The sequence below is a fragment of the Sabethes cyaneus genome, chromosome 3 (assembly GCF_943734655.1).
Source record: "Sabethes cyaneus chromosome 3, idSabCyanKW18_F2, whole genome shotgun sequence".
Classification (NCBI taxonomy): Eukaryota; Metazoa; Arthropoda; class Insecta; order Diptera; family Culicidae; genus Sabethes; species Sabethes cyaneus.
In genome coordinates this window covers 111,125,949-111,148,682 of record NC_071355.1, presented here as the reverse complement: position 1 = coordinate 111,148,682, position 22,734 = coordinate 111,125,949, and the positions used below count along the sequence as shown (strand labels likewise).

At 41.0% G+C, this 22,734-nt stretch overlaps 4 protein-coding genes across 4 annotated transcripts; all 4 read right to left on the bottom strand.

Moving 5' to 3' along the window:
• Positions 1 to 2,990: 2,990 nt before the first annotated feature.
• On the bottom strand, positions 2,991 to 5,231 carry LOC128740015 (uncharacterized). The gene has a single exon (XM_053835526.1). It carries the CDS (start codon positions 5,229 to 5,231, stop codon positions 2,991 to 2,993), a length of 2,241 nt encoding a protein of 746 aa, XP_053691501.1.
• Positions 5,232 to 6,351: 1,120 nt separating this feature from the next.
• On the bottom strand, positions 6,352 to 6,984 carry LOC128740014 (putative uncharacterized protein DDB_G0286901; the record flags this gene model as incomplete). The annotated part of the gene is made up of 1 exon (XM_053835525.1): positions 6,352 to 6,984. A coding segment is annotated over one exon (633 nt), but the record flags the coding sequence as incomplete, so codon positions are not given.
• A 5,749-nt stretch (positions 6,985 to 12,733) lies between these two features.
• LOC128740013 (uncharacterized) lies at positions 12,734 to 17,306 on the bottom strand. The gene is made up of 2 exons (XM_053835523.1): positions 16,889 to 17,306; positions 12,734 to 15,573 (listed from the first exon to the last, which is right to left on the bottom strand). Exons 1-2 carry the CDS (start codon positions 17,304 to 17,306, stop codon positions 12,734 to 12,736), a joined length of 3,258 nt encoding a protein of 1,085 aa, XP_053691498.1.
• Positions 17,307 to 17,364: 58 nt separating this feature from the next.
• On the bottom strand, positions 17,365 to 19,176 carry LOC128740012 (uncharacterized). Its single transcript, XM_053835522.1, has one exon. The coding sequence runs from the start codon at positions 19,174 to 19,176 to the stop codon at positions 17,365 to 17,367; it is 1,812 nt and encodes a 603-aa protein (XP_053691497.1).
• Between the last annotated feature and the right edge of the window lie 3,558 nt (positions 19,177 to 22,734).

Here is a 22,734-nt window from a genome sequence, read left to right as displayed (position 1 = left end):
TTTCGCCAAAGCACAAGCCGTGATGCTGAGATCAGCCTTGACTTTCTGAATGATCCTCAACCGCAGTTGACGATCAAGAGTTCAACTCCAACGGCTGGCTTGCGCCTTGCGGATAATCCTGTAGGTATCCGCACATAGTTACTTTTATTTCTTCTCCTACATGATGAATATCTCGAAGCCATGTTACCTTAAAGCTGCGAAAAAATAATACAACGCTACCAAAAGCTAGCACCCACGGCCACTGGGAGCCAAAATGAAATGCCCAATTTCTAAATGATCCCATCTTTACTACCGAACTGATTTAGCAAATAAGCCATCCAATATGTCCGGCATTCATCCAAAAAAAATCTGGTCACTTTACTTTAGACTAATACTAAAAATTGTGTTTTCATATAGAAACCATTTCCCCACTTTCTGACAGCCCCATGAGGTTGAACATTAAAAAATAGAAGACATGGTTTCATGAATTGACGCTCGTAGGTTCGGACTCCGAGACACAGCACAGGATTCCAATCAATGGAAGTTAAAGATTCTACTTTCATGCCTCTATATGTTAACCATCTGGGTGAGGTTGTGTATTCTTTCGCGATTTCTTCGTAGGATACATTATTGTGCAGAATTTGGAACATGAATAAAAAATGTGTGCCTAAATCTGCGCATTATTGCATCGCATTTTTCTAAGGAAAGCAATGCATGCAATTACTCTTTTTGTCTAAAACATGACTAAAACTAATTATTCTTTCTAATTATGCTGGGTAATTTGAACATTGTAAAGAATTTCGATCATAAAATAGTTTATTTTCAAGAAGGACAATCTTAGCTCTGGTGCTTACGACGATGTTTTCTGCCATATAAAATACTTTCAGTTTCACGTTAAATTATTTCGCTCTCAAATATTATGGCCCGTTTGTGAGTAATGGCGTAATATTCAACAGACATTTATAAAAAAAATAACACAATGATCATAGTTATGCACAATGTTAAAAAATACTTATATAAAGAAAAATGCGTAGAATTGGGGGCTGCGCAGAATTAGGAGCGGTCACGGTACTTATTATTGGTTGTTGTAGACGCCCCGGGTAGGTTTCGTCCATACATTTTATTATAATTTGTAAGGTGCGTTGTTTTCGTACCCCAACTTTTAATAGCCCACGGACTAGTTTATATTGTTCTACATGTGTAATGTTCATAGATACGCTACAGTTTATTTATTAGGTATTTACCTTAACTTTATGGTTTTGGCACAATGTTACCCCCTAGAAGGGGTGAGATTGTGCCAAACTTCATGCAATTATAATCTTATTAATGTCCATTGTAACTAAACCATCTTTCTAATAGTTGTTAACTAAACATTGAAGTATATATTGACAGGCTTTGAATCAACGTAATCGCTAAATTATGCGTAGAGGCATCAGGGGCATAATGAGCACCCTAACTTGTTGGCTGATTTAAGCACCCAAAATGACTGAATTTTTAAAGTGTCGTCATTGCAAAACATACATTCACTATCGATAATTAAAGGCATACTGTAAACAAATTGAAAAATAATTGATATGATGACGAAAATTGCAATTTAAAGTTGTGCTTCAAAAACTAAAAATCGGTCAACGAGTGGGGCACAATGAGCACCCCCTGGGGCGTAATGAGCACTTTTATAAACACATGCTTGAAGGGTGTATATAAGAACAACAACCACACACACATACACACACACTCACAAACATGCATATACACATGCATAAACACATACATACTCATATACACATACACATATACACCCATACATACAGAAACATAAAACGCCGATAAAACTATTGACCGCAAGCCACTTAAAGGCAATTAAGCCGCGGAGGTTGCTCCTGGAGCACACAAGGAAAGTTTCGGATTACGCTTAAGCTAACTGTGTTTTAGTGTTGAAGACATATGATTTTCCATTTCCCTCTACCAGCTGGTATACGAGGGTTCTGATTTCACGGGTAGTAATAAAGTAGCATCGAACCTCCATATACAAAACATGGACCACCAGCTCTTGTTCTGCAGCGGGAGCGAAAACAGTTTTGAAGGAATTAATTTGGTCCACCTCTTGCCCCGAGATTGCCCTTTCGTATGGCCTCACATTCCGAGCTAACGTCTGCCGCAGAATGCCGTGGTACCTGGCGGCTTGTTTTGTGAGTATTCCGTCTCGCCTTAGAGTGGTCAAGGCCACTTGCAAGGCCTTTTTTCCAGTTTCATTCCAGATGCTATTATATATCACACTTAGAAATCACTCGACGCGGAGAAGAGCTGCGCGAACAAAGCACGTCTTACCTGTCCAAGAGTCTGCTGGAAAAGGGGGAAGACAGACGAGCAATGTTGCCAATGATAATTGCGCATTGAACCAGCTTCACATGACAGCGTTGCCAACACTTTCATTGTGAAGGGGGAAGGAATGCTCAAATATAGCGTCCTGTATGCACCGCACATGTATGTACCTCACATCCTCCACCTTCTCTAAAAAAATAATCCCACTCTTATAAAGCATTACTCCTGTATACCAATGTTCCTTTAACTGCTCTAAATATTGAGAAATTGGTAACTTTTTTTTGAGTGGTTTTAAAAATTGGTAACTTCATATATTCGATCGAATGATTTGACACATGAAGACTATTATCTTCTCACATAAGTGGAAACCTCAGACAAACAAACGAGACATTTAACTCCATCAATTATACAAAATCCACTCATTCCTCCAAAAGACATGGCTGCACCGCAGCGCTCTAGTGCTACTTCGAGTATTATTATTATTATTATAATAATAATAATAATTATTATTATTATTATTATTATTATTATTATTATTATTATTATTATCAGAATTTTTCACTTCTCAGCAGTAACGCTGGAAACTTTCACCTACCCCGGGCTATTCGTTTTGCCAAAGGGGTTAGGCTCTGAGGTCTCATTCATCAGTTATTAATTTTTTTGGTGTTTGAATGTTTGCTTCGGTTGGATCAGTTATGGTGGTTCAGGAACCTCCGTACAATGTTGCAGGTACCCAGAACCACCGCTTTCTGGATTACTTGTAGTTCGGTGCGCAGCTCCAACTCTTCTAAGGAGCGCAGTAGAGTACAGGGAACTAGTCCAGTAGCAGAGATTACTACTGGAACTATTCGTACTTCCTCCAGGTGCCACATTTGCCGTAACTCCTCGGCCAAATCATGGTATTTCGTGATTTTGGTCGAGAAAGTTGATAGCACATTCTGGTCTTGCGGTACAGCAATATCGATGAGGGTGACCCGCTTCATCCTTTTGTTGTAGACCACAATGTCAGGGCGATTGGCACGTATGAGGACATCCGTTATGATCGCGCGATCCCAGTACAGCTTTACACAGTCATTTTCTAGGACTGGGTGGGGCAGGTATTTGTAGTAGGGTACGTAGCAGTTTACCAAGTTGTGCTTCAAAGCAAGTTGTTGGTGCACAATCTTGGCAACCGTATTGTGGCGATTGAGGTAGGCCGTTTCTGCTAACGCTTGGCAGCCTGCAATAACATGCTCAATCGATACCCCTACTACATTGCACTTACGGCAACGGTCCTCTATGTTTTCGTGCAATATGTACCTGCGGTAGTTCTTCGTTGCAATAACCCGGTCCTGGATGGCTACCCTGAATCCTTCTGTCTCTGAAAAGAGATCACCTCGCACCAACCACGTATTTGATGCTGCTTTGTCTATGTGTGGTTGTTCTAACTGATGGGGGTGCGTCCCATGCAGCTCTTTTTGCTTCCACGTTGCGATCTTTTCCTCGTCGGTTTTAAGAACGCAGTTCAGCTGATAATCATGCTGCGCCAGGTGCATAGCGCTGAACCCATGGTCTGCCTCGCAAACAGTGCGGTAGATTTCATGACGGCTCTGGCTTTCTACGAAATATCTCCGCAACTGTTGGATCTGTGAGGCACAAAGTGCCTGGATATCAATCACACCTATTCCTCTTTTACTACGTGGTAAGGTGATTCTTTCGGTGGCCGATTTTGGGTGGTGCGAACGGTGTTTTGTCAGCGATACTATTAATGCTCGTTCGATCGCTTCCAAATCCGTTTTGGTCCATTTGACCACCCCGAAGCTGTATGTCAACAGCGGCACGGCAAACGTGTTTATGGCGTTGATCTTGTTGCCGGCCGAGAGAAAAGTCTTCATTATACGGTTGATACGATGCAAGAAATTTTCCTGCAGTTCTTTCTTGATCATCGTGTGGTGAATACCTTTTAGTTGCAGGAATCCCAGGTATTTGTACGATTCACCTTCAACCATACTCCGAATCTCTTCTCTAGGATTGACGCGGAAACTTTTGGCGTCCATAACTTTACTCCGGTGAATATTGACGAGTCGACATTTGTCGATGCCCAACTCCATTCGGATATCGTTGCTGAACGTCGAAACCACTTGCAACAATTGATGCAGTTGATCCTTCGTTTCCGCAAACAGTTTCAAATCGTCCATATAGAAGGTGTGGGTAATTTTTGTTCTCGTTGTCCCGCTCTTCAACTTGTAGCCATAACTGGTTCGGTTAAGTGTTCTGCTAAGGGGGTTCATCGCAAGGCAGAACCATAGAGTACTAAAGGTGTCACCTTGGAAGATCCCCCTTCTTATGCTAAGAGTTCTGGACCGTAACACTGTTGCTCCGTCCGTAATGTGCAGTGATGTGTTCCACATTCTCATTGCGTGCTTCATTAGCCTGATGACGCCATCGTCTATTTTATACAATTCCAGTACCTTAATGAGATACGTGTGTGGTACGGAGTCGTATGCTTTTTTATAGTCGATGTACGCCATACCAAGGTTAACTTGGCCAATCTCCGGAAGTCCTTCGCTGTAGTTGGGTTTCTCTTTTCTGATGTGGTTATAGAACTCCCTTTCGTTAGTGTTGAACATCCGGTTTTGTTGTTTCCGCTTTGAACATTCAACATAACGTCGCATCCGTTTAGCAAGAGCACTTAACCTTTGTACATGGGTGTCGAGGATCTCAGTGATGTTGAGTTCACTGAGATTTAGGAGCTCTACGGGCTTGACGATTTCTTTCACCTGACGAACCAGCCTTCCTGATCGGTTTCCCCTCTTGTATTGTGTTAACCGACCTATCTTCACCCTCAACGATGCTATCCTAGATTCTAGTCGTAGCATCCATGCGGGTTTTCGTGTTTGGGGGCGTACATGGGCCTCACCATTACCTGGGGGGAAGGTCCGTACTCCCATAGTTCTCACAACGGCTACAGCTGCGGAATACACTATACATTGCAGTTCCTCAAGGTTCTCAGCGGTTTCAGTATACAGTGGCAAAACATCCTCGTTAAGGATTCTTACTGCATTCGTTAGCCGGAAGGAATATTGCAGCTTTGGTATCCGGTGTCGGGATAAGGGGTCTGTTCCCCGAAATTGTGTAACCGCAGTAATTCGTCAAGTAATTGTTGTCGTTGTTGGTCCATTGTTAGTTCTGGAGCATGCAATGATGGCTCCTCCACTGACATGTTTATGGATGCAGTCGATTCCCGCCGTGCTGCATCGTGCCCAACAGAACTCCTACTCGACACATCGCTCGATCTGTTCCCTGTACTCCCTAGTTCCCTTTGCACTTCCAGCTTGATGCTGTCTAACTCGGCGGTAGTGAGCATGTTGTTTGTCAATATTGTTCGTCGTCGGGTGTACAGCTTATTCCGGTCAAGCTGGTTGGCAAATCGAGGGAACCGCTCATTGAACATGTCCAGCATTCTAGTCCTGCCGGACATATCCGTCTCCAACCTCGTGCAAACGTAGTAGCAGCGGATCACATACATGTTCATCTCCCTCGTCCACATGATCCGCTGCCGTTGGCGGCCTGCCAAGGTGAGCGACTGACGTCGGTCACCGTAGCAACATTAGCAGGTGCAGCATTGCCTTGGTGGTGTCTGTTGCTGCTTCTTCGGTTTCGCGTTCGGTGTACGGGCTGAGCCCGTTGACTGGAAGGTCGCTCTTGCACCAGGTCTTCCTCCAGCCGCTGGCCGCTCGCTCTGTCCCCCGTTCCAGGACCAGCTCCAGTAGGGGCTCCCTCCTCGGGCGATCGCATTATTATTCTATTCCGTAAATTGTACTCCATATTGGGTTGACTTTTCTTTCCGGAAGTCTAACCGGCTAGTGAGGTCATGGGCTAAGGCACTTATAGCGGTACCTACTCGCTTTGTCAGGACTGGCGTTCAGGTATTGTGGTTTTTCATGGGAACTAAACAGAGCCCACTGTTGAGCCCCACCACACCCATAGACCATCCCCGCTGCTTGTCCGGGATTGCTTATTTAATTCGCAACTAACCATTATATCTAATGGCCGTTAGTTATCCGCAACCTACAACCCGCTCGGCCGCTTGCAGCTAAGCGCCGTTGAATTATTATTATTATTATTATTATTATTATTATTATTATTATTATTATTATTATTATTATTATTATTATTATTATTATTATTATTATTATTATTATTATTATTATTATTATTATTATTATTATTATTATTATTATTATTATTATTATTATTATTATTATTATTATTATTATTATTATTATTATTATTATTATTATTATTATTATTATTATTATTATTATTATTATTATTATTATTATTATTATTATTATTATTATTATTATTATTATTATTATTATTATTATTATTATTATTATTATTATTATTATTATTATTATTATTATTATTATTATTATTATTATTATTATTATTATTATTATTATTATTATTATTATTATTATTATTATTATTATTATTATTATTATTATTATTATTATTATTATTATTATTATTATTATTATTATTATTATTATTATTATTATTATTATTATTATTATTATTATTATTATTATTATTATTATTATTATTATTATTATTATTATTATTATTATTATTATTATTATTATTATTATTATTATTATTATTATTATTATTATTATTATTATTATTATTATTATTATTATTATTATTATTATTATTATTATTATTATTATTATTATTATTATTATTATTATTATTATTATTATTATTATTATTATTATTATTATTATTATTATTATTATTATTATTATTATTATTATTATTATTATTATTATTATTATTATTATTATTATTATTATTATTATTATTATTATTATTATTATTATTATTATTATTATTATTATTATTATTATTATTATTATTATTATTATTATTATTATTATTATTATTATTATTATTATTATTATTATTATTATTATTATTATTATTATTATTATTATTATTATTATTATTATTATTATTATTATTATTATTATTATTATTATTATTATTATTATTATTATTATTATTATTATTATTATTATTATTATTATTATTATTATTATTATTATTATTATTATTATTATTATTATTATTATTATTATTATTATTATTATTATTATTATTATTATTATTATTATTATTATTATTATTATTATTATTATTATTATTATTATTATTATTATTATTATTATTATTATTATTATTATTATTATTATTATTATTATTATTATTATTATTATTATTATTATTATTATTATTATTATTATTATTATTATTATTATTATTATTATTATTATTATTATTATTATTATTATTATTATTATTATTATTATTATTATTATTATTATTATTATTATTATTATTATTATTATTATTATTATTATTATTATTATTATTATTATTATTATTATTATTATTATTATTATTATTATTATTATTATTATTATTATTATTATTATTATTATTATTATTATTATTATTATTATTATTATTATTATTATTATTATTATTATTATTATTATTATTATTATTATTATTATTATTATTATTATTATTATTATTATTATTATTATTATTATTATTATTATTATTATTATTATTATTATTATTATTATTATTATTATTATTATTATTATTATTATTATTATTATTATTATTATTATTATTATTATTATTATTATTATTATTATTATTATTATTATTATTATTATTATTATTATTATTATTATTATTATTATTATTATTATTATTATTATTATTATTATTATTATTATTATTATTATTATTATTATTATTATTATTATTATTATTATTATTATTATTATTATTATTATTATTATTATTATTATTATTATTATTATTATTATTATTATTATTATTATTATTATTATTATTATTATTATTATTATTATTATTATTATTATTATTATTATTATTATTATTATTATTATTATTATTATTATTATTATTATTATTATTATTATTATTATTATTATTATTATTATTATTATTATTATTATTATTATTATTATTATTATTATTATTATTATTATTATTATTATTATTATTATTATTATTATTATTATTATTATTATTATTATTATTATTATTATTATTATTATTATTATTATTATTATTATTATTATTATTATTATTATTATTATTATTATTATTATTATTATTATTATTCATTCGAGTTCGGAACGCCGTTACCCGTTGTAGCATCTATTTTACGCGCTCCGTATAATAAAGTATATTGGTGGATTTCGCGAGTGAATCGCTAAATAAAACAATCTGCCGATCAGTGGCAAGTGCATTCCAGTGACAAACATCAAATTTCAATTGAAAGCAGTGCAGATCCAACGATTTTATAGTGGAAAAGTATTTCAATAACATCGTTGTGATATCAGAAGCCAACGCCATTGTATTGTATGTGTTGTGCTTCGCAGTGATTCTGCTGTGGTGTTGCAGCTTGCAGTGTTTCGCAGTGATTCTGCTGTGGTGTTGCAGCTTGCAGTGTACCTCACTGGCTATTGTTTAGCAACGGTGTCGTACGGATCATTCTATCTCGACAGTGCGGTGTTCAAGTTGCGAGTTTTTTCGGAAATAAGGAAGACCTACATTGTAGTGAATTTTATTTTCAAATCCGGAGAGAATATTTTTGGATTTTGAAATTGCAGTTACGTTGTTGAAGAAACGTAAGGTTGGGAAAACCCGCTTTTATTAACCTTATCGTACTTGGGGTAAACAACGGGTGACCGTTGTCAAAATTGTATCGAATACTCAACGTGTGTATTAAAGCGAAAAAGTGGTTGGATAGGGTAAGGTAATCATGCAGGCCGCGCACAGCGGCGACCCTGGCGGGTCTGGAAGGCGTCTGCCACACTTCATGGATCCAACAAACCAATTCGGAGAGCTGACGTTTCTATCTATGACTGGAGTTGACGGTAAACCATTGCCTAAAAATCCGTTTCTGATCGGAGCATCAGTAGAAAAAGTTGCTGGAGGACCAATCGAAGGAGCGACAACAGAAGCCCAATGTACCCGGTATACACTAAAAATTAGAAACCCGACTCAAATTAGTAAGCTCTTGAATATGACCGCTCTAATTGATGGAACAGAAGTAGTGGTTAAACCACACCCCACTCTGAATGTTAGTCGCTGCGTGATTTCTTGCTTTGAGATGATTGATATGGAAGAAGAGGATATTATTCGTGGTCTAAGCAGCCAGAAAGTAACCCGAGTCCAACGAATTACCCGTAACACTAATAACAAGCGTGTAAATACTCCCGCTGTCATTCTGACATTCGCGCAATCCACGTATCCATCGCATGTTAAAATAGGCCTCCTAAGAATTGCCACTCGTCCGTACTATCCGAACCCATTGCTTTGTTATAACTGTCTCTGCTATGGTCATCCACGTGTACGCTGCCCCGGTCCCCAACGCTGTTTGAACTGTTCCGAAACACACCAAATTCTTGAAGGTACGGAATGCACAAAACCTGCATACTGTGCTAACTGCAAGCAAAGTCATCGACCAAATAACCGTCAATGTCCCATTTACCAGAAAGAAATGAAGGTGATCCGTGTCAAAATCGACCACAATCTTTCTTACCCAGAAGCACGCAATCGAGTAGAAGAAACACTAGAAAGTTACGCAGCAGCTGTAGCGAAGCCACACACAGAAGAACAAAAACTTGGTGAACTCGAGAAAAACATTAAGGAAAAAGATGCACAAATTGCACAAATCATGGAAATACTAAAGAATAAAGAGGCACACATCGAAAAACTGGTATCACACATAAAGCACATACAATCATCGGAACACCAATTAGTAAAATCGCACGACAAATCGCTAGCAACTGGCTAGCAAAGAAAAACAAACGAAAAGAAAAACAAAGCAACAACTCACCCGGTAGACTGAGCCCACCCCTGAAAAAGCCTACGGAAAGCGATAAAATGACGCACACAAACCAGGAACCGATAGACATTGATGAAGACACCGATTCCGCAGAATCCTTTACCAGTCAATCCCTTCGCAGACATTAACTATCCTATACGCTCAACGATCGCAAATACAAACCTGGATAACGAAACGGACAACGATAACAATCGATTTGGAAGGAGGGAAAGTGTAGTACCCCTTCCACTCTCACCCACGAGAGCGCAGCAGGCAAGAGAATCCGTCCGGGACGTCATACCCCAACCCGTTGATGGTGAATCCCCTGTTGCGGTCGATCTTAATACCGATAACTTTATTACCATCCTTCCGCATACCACAGTTAATTTTCGCAACACACTTCCAATAAGCAACAATCACGATGCAATTACATACTCTCGGCCAATCGCCAACGATTACAACACTCACCGCAACCAACCGACCCCATCGACATCAAGACCCTCCTTCAACCCGTACGGCAATCTCTTTGTCAATGACACGAACAAAAGCAATGACCATCGGCTTGAAGGTGGGGAAAGTGTAAAACCCCTTTCACCCTCACCGGTGGGAGCACAGCAGACAGGAACATCCGTCCAGGACGCCATACTCCTACCTGTTGAAGAAGTATTCTGCTCTGCGATCGATAGAACAAACGTACCGTACACGCTCGATCTGTCACCAAGCAATGTGCGGCGAATATCACTGTCACATGACCGAACAATAGCACTCAATGACCGGGGGAGTTGCAGCCCCGCCAGTGCGGACGTTACACCCCAACCGGTACTGGCGGACAACCTGCAGCCCCTCGGAAGGAATGCCGAGACGCACAAGCATGGTAACATGTGTCCCTCGGTTGGAAATGAAGCAAGCTGTCTTAACCTCGCTCCGTATACAAATCCAGGAGACCCAGGGGGCTCCGCCCGCAAAGACTTTCTTTGCGGGTCCAGTGCGGCTATGGTAGAAGACCAAACTGAAGAACCCGAGACGCACAAGGGTGGCAACACCTGTTCCTCGGCTGGAAATGTAACGAATTGCCTCAATCAATCACCGCCATCGATCTGCTCGTCATCAACATCGTTATCTTCAGAACTCAACAACCACCCAACGAAATGCTTTGCTCTACAATGGAATATTCGCGGGCTAAGAGCCAACGTCTGCGAGCTTAAAAATCTTATCGCTCAATACGAACCAAGCGTGATAGCGCTACAGGAAACCAAGGCGAATAACCAAGTGATTCCAGAAAACTTTATCGGCAGAAATTATACTTTACATCTGGAAACCGGCAATCGTCGGTTTTGGCAGCATGGTGTGGGTTTAGCAATACCATAATAGGAATACCATACGAAAACATTGAAATAGACAGCAGAGTCCAAGCTGTTGCCATAAGAATGCAATTTCCGACACCAATAACCGTGGTATCTGTCTACGTTCCGCCCAATACACAAGATAGACAAGACGCCGAAGACGATATGAATGAACTATTGGAACAACTCCCAAAACCAGTGTTGATACTTGGTGACTGTTCAAGCCACTCGCACTGGCTTGACGGTTCCAAACCGAAGGATTTTCTTTGCCACACGGGTGGCGGTCAGATGGCACTTGCACTAATGAAATCAGTACGGATAGTGCAATTTCAGTGATCTTTCACTGAACGAGATCACTTGTTAGCACGCACAAATAACGCGGCGGAACTATTAAAACACCGAACTGATCTAATTCTGCTTTTCCCACTTTGCTCCGATCAAAGTTGAGGACAAAGCGATAGAACTCTCACACACAATGTGTTACCGGACTGGTTTGGAATTTCGGTTCTGTCTCGAGTGACCGTACGCACTGAATGCTTAGTTTGAACTGATTTTATTCGTATCGATCAGATACGATCGATCATTAATTATTGTCATAGATGGATAGATAAAAGAGTGAATTTTCTCGCGTTATCAAAAGTTCATTAGGTTGTAGGTTCATTCGGTTGTAAGTACAAAATTGCTAATCTAGTATATAAGGCTTTAGCTTTAAGGTAGTTTAGGTAATTTAGTTAACTAAATAATATTTGCTGAGAATTAGGTTTTACAATATAGATCGATTAGATGATTTTTAGCTTTAGAATTAAGACATTTTCAGTGGCAATATTTAACATTCCGGCCACCTTTGAGATATTCATAATATTCAATAATTCCTCTTCCTCTCTTACTCTACTAATTATACTATCTATCGCCTTTCAAGTTTCTTTGTTTCTTTCCTACGGTTTAACTATACAAATTTAGTTGGAAATTCAATTTCTCGTGACCACGTACTCAGTCGTAGCAACTGTAGATGACCAGTTGATCATGCACCTTGCTTAGCCTTTGGGTGCAGCTTGTAGATAGCGGTCAATGAACTCGATGCGTGTGCATGTTGTAGGAGTGTTTTGAATGCACAGACGTCTGATAACAGGCGAAATGCGCCTCGAGCTAGTATTCTACTGCTCTACTGGTCTTTGACGGCTGATTCTGCTAACTGGCGGCTATCTGGCATAGGCAGGAAGGCAAGTTTTGCGACAGGTCGAACAACGTTGTCCGAGCTCGCAGTCTTCAACGTGACGACCCGGATGATCCCGTCCTTTCCTGGATGAGTCTTAATGATTCTCCCACGTGGCCACTGAACAGGTGGCACGTCGTCCTCTTTAATGATGACAACTCGTCCTATTTGGATATCTGTTGGTGTTTGGCATGTTTTGGTAGCCCGGGTGTGTAATTGCTGTAAATACTCCGGGTACCAGCGTGCCCAAATATTCTGGAACCGTTTTTGTGTCAAATCCCAGTGCGTAAGCTTATTATCAGGAACATTTTTGAGGTCTGTTTCGACGACGGCTTGCAGATTGGTACCAACTAGAAAATGGCCCGGCGTAAGGACCTCCAAGTCTTGTGGTTGCGATGGTATATGTGTCAGTGGGCGGGAATTCAGCATCATCTGAACCTGGGCCAGCAGAGTTACCAGGTCTTCGCGGGTGATGGAGTGGTTGCCTATTTCCTTGAGGAGGTGGAACTTAGCCGACTTTACGGCAGCCTCCCACAATCCTCCGAAGTGAGGGGCGCGGGGTGGAATGAATTTCCCTCGAATTTCATTATTCGCACACCATGTGAAAATCTCAGTTCGTGCCGCTTGGTCGTTCTTAAATATTTCGTACAAGCGGCGAAGTTCGTTGGAAGCACCTTTAAAGGTGGTAGCATTGTCCGAATGAATTTCCGTAGGCCACCCTCTATCGGAGATCATTCGACGAAGTGCAGCTAGAAATGCAGCTGTGGTGAGATCGCTCACGAGCTCTATATGGACGGCTCGTGTCGAGAAGCAAACGAATATTGCTACATAAACCTTCGTTGGCCCTCTTTTCCGTATTTCAGATTTCACGTAAAATGGGCCGCAATAATCTACTCCACAGATGGTGAATGGGCGAGCAGGAGTTACTCGGGATGATGGAAGGTCAGCTACACTTTGTTGAATTAACTGGGGCTTCTTTCGGAAGCACACATGGCATTGATGAAAAATTCGTCGAACTAGATTTCTCCCACCTAAAATCCAGAATTTCTGTCGAAGGCTGGAAAGCATCAGCAGAGGTCCAGCGTGCAGCAATCTTTTATGGTAGTGTGCTGCCAATAAATTGGCCAATGGATGTTTGGCGCTCAGTACAATGGGATGTTTAACATATTCCGGTAGTTCAGCATTGCTCAATCGTCCGCCAACGCGGATGATTCCGAACTGGTCATATTGGGGACTCAACCACTTAAGAGGACTGGTTTTGGAAACGAAATCACCAGCAGCGAGATCACTGTGCTCTTCGGGAAACGAATCGTGCTGGGCCAGACGACAGAGGATTCTTTCGGCTGAGTGAAGTTCATCTGTAGTCAGTGCTTGAAAGGGTGCATTTGTAGTCCCCTTTACGATGAGCTGTGTATGTGTTGCTGGGCTGCTACGGTGAAAGATCGCCCGGTCACGCAGCAGCTGACAATACCGCAGGCAGTAAGCAACAGTCCTACGAAGCTTGGAATATGATGAGAAACGGGAAAACAGTCTTTCGTTAAAGTTGATTTGAGTTGCGGTCATGACGACAATCGGAGTCTTTCTGCTTTCTTGGGATAATTCGGGTGGTTCTACATTGGAAAGTGCACCAGCAGGCCAGGATTCCGGAGGTAGAGCAAGCCATGGTGGTCCATTCCACCAACGTGTTTTGTTTAGGATTTCGGCGGGGCTCAAACCTCTGGATATATCGTCGGCCGGGTTATCAATACCTGCTACATGCTTCCAGTTGTCAATTGGACTTGAAAGCTGGATGTGTGTGACTCGATTCGCCACGAAGGTCTTCCAACGTCCGGGGCACGAACGAATCCACTGAAGGGTTGTTGTGGAGTCGGACCAAAAATATGCTATATAGGGAAATTTGAGAGCAGCTGCCACCTTCTTGTAGAGCTGCGTTGATAGATGAGCTGCACAGAGCTCCAACCGGGCGATGGTATGACGTGCGGCGAGCGGTGCCGACCTTTGAACTTTGGAGGTTAGGAGCTGAACAGTTACTTGTTGGGATGATTGAGCACGAACGAAACAGCAGGTGCCGTACGCCTTCTCTGACGCATCGGCGAAAAAATGCAGTTCAAAACTGATTGCGTCCGGAATTGCAACAAAACGTGGAACTCGTACTTGGCGTAGTAGGTCGATGGTATTGTGGAACTCTTTCCACTCAAGCTGCAGGGTTTGCGGTAAAGGCTGGTCCCAATCAAAACGTTTGCCATCGGAGGTTTTCAGCGCCCACATGCGCTGCATGAAGATTTTTGCTTTGGTAACAGCCGGACCCACTAGTCCTAAGGGGTCGAAAATTCGTGCTATGTACGACATGATCGTACGCTTCGTTAGAGTGGCCGCAGGCAGGGGAAGTTGTACTTTAAAACCGAGAGAATCGGAGCGGGGCTCCCACACTAAGCCGAGAGTGCTGACGGACTGCTCATCTTGGAGATCGTACCAAGGCTGGATTGCTTGGTCTTCTCGTGGAATGTCTTCGAGAACCTCGAGTGAATTGGATGCCCACTTCTTGATTGGGAGTCCTGCTGACTCGAGCATTGCGGAGACTTCGCGGCGAAGTAGGAGTGCTGTCTTGACGGCTCCAGACAAAAAATCGTCGACATAGAAGTCATCAGTAACGGGCCCGGCGGCAGCGGGGAAACGTTCAGCTGCATCTTTAGCAAGTCTTTGTAGCGTTTTGGTGGCAAGGTATGGGGCAGACGCGGTGCCATAGGTTACCGTTTGGAGTTGATACGATGCAATGGGATCTTCCGGACCTGTCCTCCAAAGAATCCGTTGGAGTGGCTGATCGTCCTCATGGAGTTGTATTTGACGATACATTTTGACGTAGGACTACGTCTTACGGCAAGTTCTGAGATAGGGTGTCATTCCAAAAAATCGAAAAATGCGAGCGTCACGAAAAATGAAAGGTTTTGAGCGCTATTAGCTCAGCGGTTTTCCGATCGATTTTCAATATTCTTACACCAATCGATCGGAAAATCTTCTAAGAATTGACCCAAATAAAGAAAAGTATGGATTCTTGATGTTGAACTATTGAAAAATTGAAAATAATGAACCTATGTTTTACCAGAATTCTCGCTTCGTGATTGGTTGGAAGATTCTTTATGATTATCTAAACCTATACCAATTTGATATCTGTGCTTGGGAAGTAAGCCCAAACAAGTGACAGATTCCTCATTTCAACAAGATTTCTTAACACCGCGGTTCAACCTAGACCATTTTGATGTCCTTGCTTGGGAAGTACGCCAGAGAGAGTAACAAAGCCCCCTCGTGCCAACAGATTTCTTACGAACGCGATTAAACCTAGTCCAATTTGATGTCTGTGTTAGGGAAGTGTGCCAGAAAAAATGACACAAGTTCGTTGTCCCAACAGATCGCAAATTCTTTACTGCGAGACGATTAAACCTAGGCGAATTTGATATCTGTGTTGGAAAAATGTGCTACAGCTGTAGTGTTCGGTTATAATACGACTCTGTATGAATACGCATGCTTGCTGTTTCATTAGAAGTGTAGTGAAAAGATGTGCTGTTGATAAAATAGGATTGAATTGGTAAAATCCCTTCAACGTGGGAAACCATGGATAATAAAAACAATCTTTAATTTCAGTAAGGTAGCAGGAAAGCAATAATTTGTGTTCTTGATTTTGTTAAATTGTTTTCAAATGCACAATCTTTTGAGAATTGAACGTATGCAATGTTACTACTTTGATAAATGTTACGTACAACGCATGTAGCATGTATACATTAAGAATCGAATGATTACAAGCATGAATACATGCCACAATCACTACAAAGAGACTTACGTAGTCCTGCGTCACCTATATATGCGGTCGTGTCTTGTACACAACCCCTCTGATTTTTTCAATGTCGCCAACCAAAGCGACGGTGTGAGACCGGAATCTCATAATTAGTGACAACAAATCTTGTTGCACGACTGGGCCGACTAGAAGTAAGTCATTTAGGGAATGACCCGACGCTGTCATGCACGACGCGTCAAACACTACTCTTGTTTTGGTTGTGGTGCTGGATGACTTAAAAACAGGGTGATGGGGCAAGAAGCAGTGCAGCATACTGCTGTCTACTGGTTCATCAAGACGTTTCATGTGCCCTAGACGCTCATAATCTGCCATAAATTGATGGTATGCAGTTTTGACGTCCGGGCTTCGTTCTAAACGGCGCTCTAAGCTGAGGAATCGACGTTCAGCGATGCTTCGGGAATCTCCCAAGATGATATCTGGATTATCCGTTTTGGGTAGGCGAACTATGTATCGCCCAGTGTTACTTCGGGTGGTAGTTTTCTCGTACAGTTCCTCGCAGGTCCGCTCATCAGTGGAATGTGTCGATTGAGTTGGGATAGTCTCGATCTCCCAAAATTTTCGGAGGGTGACATCAAGAATATCTTCCTTGGTCGATAGGAGACAGGCTGTCGTACCGCAAGAATCGATGCACGTCGGACCGGAGAATGTCCAACCGAACAAGGTTTCAACCATATGCGGTAATCCTGGACCTAAGTGGAGCGCTTTTCCTGTATGTACTTCCCAATATGCCTCACCGCCAATCACTACGTAGCGAAGTCGACAAAACAACATAATACTGCGTGGGAACAAAATACTGCGGATCGGCAATCGGAACGTCTGGGATCTCCATAGTGGAAATTTGAACCGGAACGGTAGGTAGATCGGCACTAGGATTGTCGATTAGCAGGAACTTGAGTTTGGTATCGAACGAACCAACTCTGGACTTAATGGTGGTGGTGATGGAGCGCTTCATCTTCTGCACGGAATGGCCGATACCAGCCACGGTAATATCCACCTTGGATTGACGGTTGGAGAGAAGTTTAGCGAACTTCTTGGACATAAAGTTCGACATTGAAGCCGAATCTAGAAGCGCTCGGGCTTGAAACACCTTCCCGTTATCATCGACGACGTTCAGTGCGACTGTCTCCAGCAGAACTGTGCTTGTATAGGCTTGAACCGCCATGCTAACCCTTTGGAATTTCGACGACGTGGGAGCCTCTTGTGAGTCCACACGTGACAACTTGGATGGACCGGGTTGCGGTTCCTCTTGGGGAGTGGTAACGACTGGAGTGGTGGATGAATTCTTGCCAACTTGCGGGGTATCATGAAGCATCGTGTGATGCCGCTCTCGACAGGTGCGGCAGGTAAATTTGGAATAACATTTTTTGGCGGAGTGTCCGGTTCGGAAACAGTTCCAGCAGAGCTTACGTTGCGAGACGAGTTCTCGACGAGAACGGACCGACATCTTTGTGAACGTCGGGCATTCGAACAGATAGTGTTTGTCAGAGCAGGCATGGCAGGATGGAGTATTAGATTTACACTCGGACGCAGCGGCGTTGGCTGCGATTCTGGATGAGAAAAACTTCTTCGGAGCGTGAGCATTGCCGGCCACCTTTGACTGAACCGGCTGAACACGTTGGAGTATGTCAGAAGATACCGATTTCAATATTCGAACCCGCTGGTATAGAAAGTCTATCAGATCGGTAAATTTCACATTTTCGTCATCCACTTGGCTGGCCTTTTCTTCCCATGCTCGAATTGTTGCGGGATCGAGCTTGTACGATAGCATATTGATTAGCGGAGTATCCCAGTGCTCAATTGGTTCTCCTAGTTTAGCGAGTGCCTTAACGTGACGATGAAATTCATCTAGGAGCTCATGAAGCTCGGTGGCGGATTCCTTCCTTATTGCGGGTAAATCGTGCAGAGCGCGGTACAATTGCTTTTTCAGAAATCTCTTGTTATCATACCGCTTGAGCAAATTGTCCCATACGGCTGCGTAGTTATCTGCTACCACATCTACGCTTTCAAACGGTTTATGCGCTTCACCCTCTAGCGACTGGAGAAGATATTGCAGCTTGGCTACGGTGGGTATGTCGACATTTGAATGCACCATCGACATGTAGGTGTCACGAAAAGACAGCCATTTTGAAAACTCGCCACTAAACTTTGGGAGGTCTATCTTGGGTAGCCTCAGGTGGTAGTTCGAAACGACAGGTGCACTACCAGGTAGGGAAGCATTAAGCACGGTACGGTTCACATCGTCACTACGCTTTGCTAATAAAAAGCCCTTTGCTACACAATATCTGTTCTCGAATTCAGATCTATCAGACAAGTGAGTCTCCAGCATCTCTGGATCGTCCAGTCTCTCGATTTCTTCCTGCACTGTCAAAAACGCTTTATACACTCGGTCAAGCGATTCAATCCGAACGGGAATTTGGCATTGATCGCGATCTTCGTCGAATTGTTTAATGAATTTTTCGACTACGTCACACTGAGCATTGAGAGCTGTTATATTCACCACCATTTCAGCTAAGCGTTTTTCAATTTTCTTCTCTGGCGGCATTGTGCACCGATTAACACGAAACGAACGCGGAAACGAAAACGATTATCTCCTTCCCGACGCGGACGCAACGAAAAACTCCTTCCCAACGCGGACGCAACGAAATAACTCCTTCCCGTCGCGGACGTAACGAGTATGCTCCTTCCCGACGCGGACGAAAATCCTTCCCGCCGTCGCGAATTACCGAATCGGTGCACCACTAATTGTCTAGTTTAAAGTTTATAGCCACCAAAACTCACTAACTGTGCCAAATCAATGATCAGTAGCTATCAGTCGCTACAACACAGGGCACGCAATTTCAGCTAGTCCGAGCCACGAGCAGGAAAACGTGGGGAAAGCACATGTGGCACTATAGTCACGCACTAAATTCGCGATGGCCGATCATCAATAGGGTCGGTTCTATTGTCCCCTATTGATTTCACTGTTTCGGGGAACACAATAGCTGTCGCAATGGCCGCCTTTCTATAGGTCTGCGGGCCGCATGTGGTCGGCGCACTCGACCAGAATTTATCACAAGCACTAGCCTTCTGTCCGGGGATTCCTTCGATCCGGTTCGAAGGACCAAATGTTCAAGCCACTCACACTGGCTTGACGGTTCCAAACCGAAGGATTTTCTTTGCCACACGGGTGGCGGTCAGATGGCACTTGCACTAATGAAATCAGTACGGATAGTGCAATTTCAGTGATCTTTCACTGAACGAGATCACTTGTTAGCACGCACAAATAACGCGGCGGAACTATTAAAACACCGAACTGATCTAATTCTGCTTTTCCCACTTTGCTCCGATCAAAGTTGAGGACAAAGCGATAGAACTCTCACACACAATGTGTTACCGGACTGGTTTGGAATTTCGGTTCTGTCTCGAGTGACCGTACGCACTGAATGCTTAGTTTGAACTGATTTTATTCGTATCGATCAGATACGATCGATTATTAATTATTGTCATAGATGGATAGATAAGAGAGTGAATTTTCTCGCGTTATCAAAAGTTCATTAGGTTGTAGGTTCATTCGGTTGTAAGTACAAAATTGCTAATCTAGTATATAAGGCTTTAGCTTTAAGGTAGTTTAGGTAATTTAGGTAACTAAATAATATTTGCTGAGAATTAGGTTTTACAATATAGATCGATTAGATGATTTTTAGCTTTAGAATTAAGACATTTTCAGTGGCAATATTTAACAGTGACTTCAACGCCCATCACCCCGCATGGGGTTCTAGCACGACAAATACGTTCGGCCGGTTCATCGCTGAAACAACGCTAGAAAAGCAACTCGTGATTTTAAACAATGGCTTACCAACGCGGATCGATCCGACATCGGGGTCCACTTCGGCCATCGACCTCTCAGTTTGTTCAGAAGTATTAGCAGCTAAGTTTATATGGCGAACGCTACCAGATACTTATAACAGTGATCATTTCCCCATTACTGTCACCCTTACTGGGTGGTCACAAGCAGCTTCAAAGCAAAGACGATGGCTGTACGACCAAGCGGATTGGACCGCGTACGAGCGTATAACCGCGGAGACCATCAAACCGAATGACAACATCGAACTAGATGAATTTGTTGACCGTTTGGTTATAGCAGCAAAGACCAGTATACCTCGAACCTCCAGCAAGATTGGGCCAAAAGCGGTACCATGGTGGTGCCCGGAAGTAAAAGCAGCAATCAAAAACCGACGAAAAATGCTAAGAACTCTGCGTAAAGATCATACGAAACCTGAAGCCTTAAAACGTTTCCAAGAAGCACGATCTGCAGCTAGAAAGGCCATCCAGAATGCAAAAAAGCGGTCATGGGAGGAATTCATTGCGAAAATCTCTCCGAGCACATCTATATCAGAAATGTGGAGGACAGTAAACACACTGAGAGGCAAACGGCAACAAAACACAGCTGTCATCAAACGAGGCGATGGATACACTGACAAAGAAGAAGAAATAGCGGAAGAACTGGCAAAACACTACTATGAGAGATCGGCAACCTCCAGTTACCTTCCATCATTTCAGGAACTAAAGACCAAAGCAGAACGGAGTCGTATAAAACAACTAGCTGATACTGACGTAGTTTATAACTCTGATCTTAGCATCGACGAGCTACTTTGGGCACTGGATAAGGGACGCAGCTTTTCTACAGGTCCAGACTCCATAGGATACCCGATGCTCCAACGCCTCCCCCTATCCGTAAAAACCGCTTTACTACAGTTGCTAAACAAAATCTGGCATAGCGGTACCTATCCTACCAGTTGGCGAATTGGAATAATAATCCCTATTCCAAAACCCAACTCGGAAGAAGCCGGTCCCTCTGCCTTTCGACCAATAACACTAACAAGCTGCTTAGCAAAAGTATTTGAACGTATCGTGAACCGCAGATTAATAACTGAGCTCGAATGTAACAATCGGTTGGATAAACGGCAACACGCCTTTAGAGCAGGCCATGGTACTGACACCTACCTTACGAAACTTGACGAATTGCTTGCTAAAACGGACGAACACTGTCTTATCGCATCACTCGACCTCTCGAAGGCATACGACACCACATGGAAACACGGTATTCTACAGACAATACAGAAATGGCGGATCAAAGGACGGCTGTTCAACATGATCAATAGCTTTCTTGCAGAACGAACCTTTCGTGTGAACGTGAATGGCCATCTATCACGGGAAATGCCGCTGGAAAATGGGGTCCCTCAAGGATCCGTACTTTCGGTAACCCTTTTTCTTATAGCAATTCAACCAATCTTCCGGGTAGTGCCACACAACGTTTCAGTGCTACTATACGCGGATGACATCCTGCTAGTAGCAAAAGAAAATAAAAACAATTCACTGTTTCGTAAACTTCAAACAGCTGTGAAAAAAGTTGAGAAATGGGCAGCTAATGTTGGATTTAAAATCTCTGCTGCAAAATCCAGTATCTTCTATGGTAGTCCTAATGCGCGTCGTGAGCCCAGCAGCGACATCTCGATCAATGGTATAACAGTGCCTAAAACTAAGCGACTAAAAATTATCGGCATTACTCTCGATCGTACTCTCAATTTTAAGCCCCATTGCCAGTCAACGAAAAAATCTTGTGAGTCCAGACTACGAATCTTAAAAATGATCGGTGCAAGGCTACCCCGTGGATTTCGCACATCACTACTACAAATCGGATCGGCAATCGTTACCTCGCGCCTTCTCTACGGTATTGGCTTGGTAAGTAGAGCAGGCCAAGCGGTCAATCAAATCCTTGCGCCCACCTACAACAAAATGGTCCGATTTGCTTCTGGAGCATACGTTACGAGCCCGACTCCTGCAGTTATGTCTGAAGCAGGAATACTCCCGTTCGATCTTCTCGTAATTCAGAGCATGGCTAAAGTGGCCATCCGAATGCAAGAGAAATGCCACCAAAACGTACACCTGCCGATAATAAAGCGAACATCCGACATACTAGAAGAAATCACCGGTACGCCACTCCCCGCAGTCGCTATGCGAGCACGGCTTACAGACCGAATGTGGTACACACCTAGACCCCGCATAATGTGGGATATAAAGAAAAAAAATTAAAGCTGGTGATCCAGCTGCAATAGTGCGT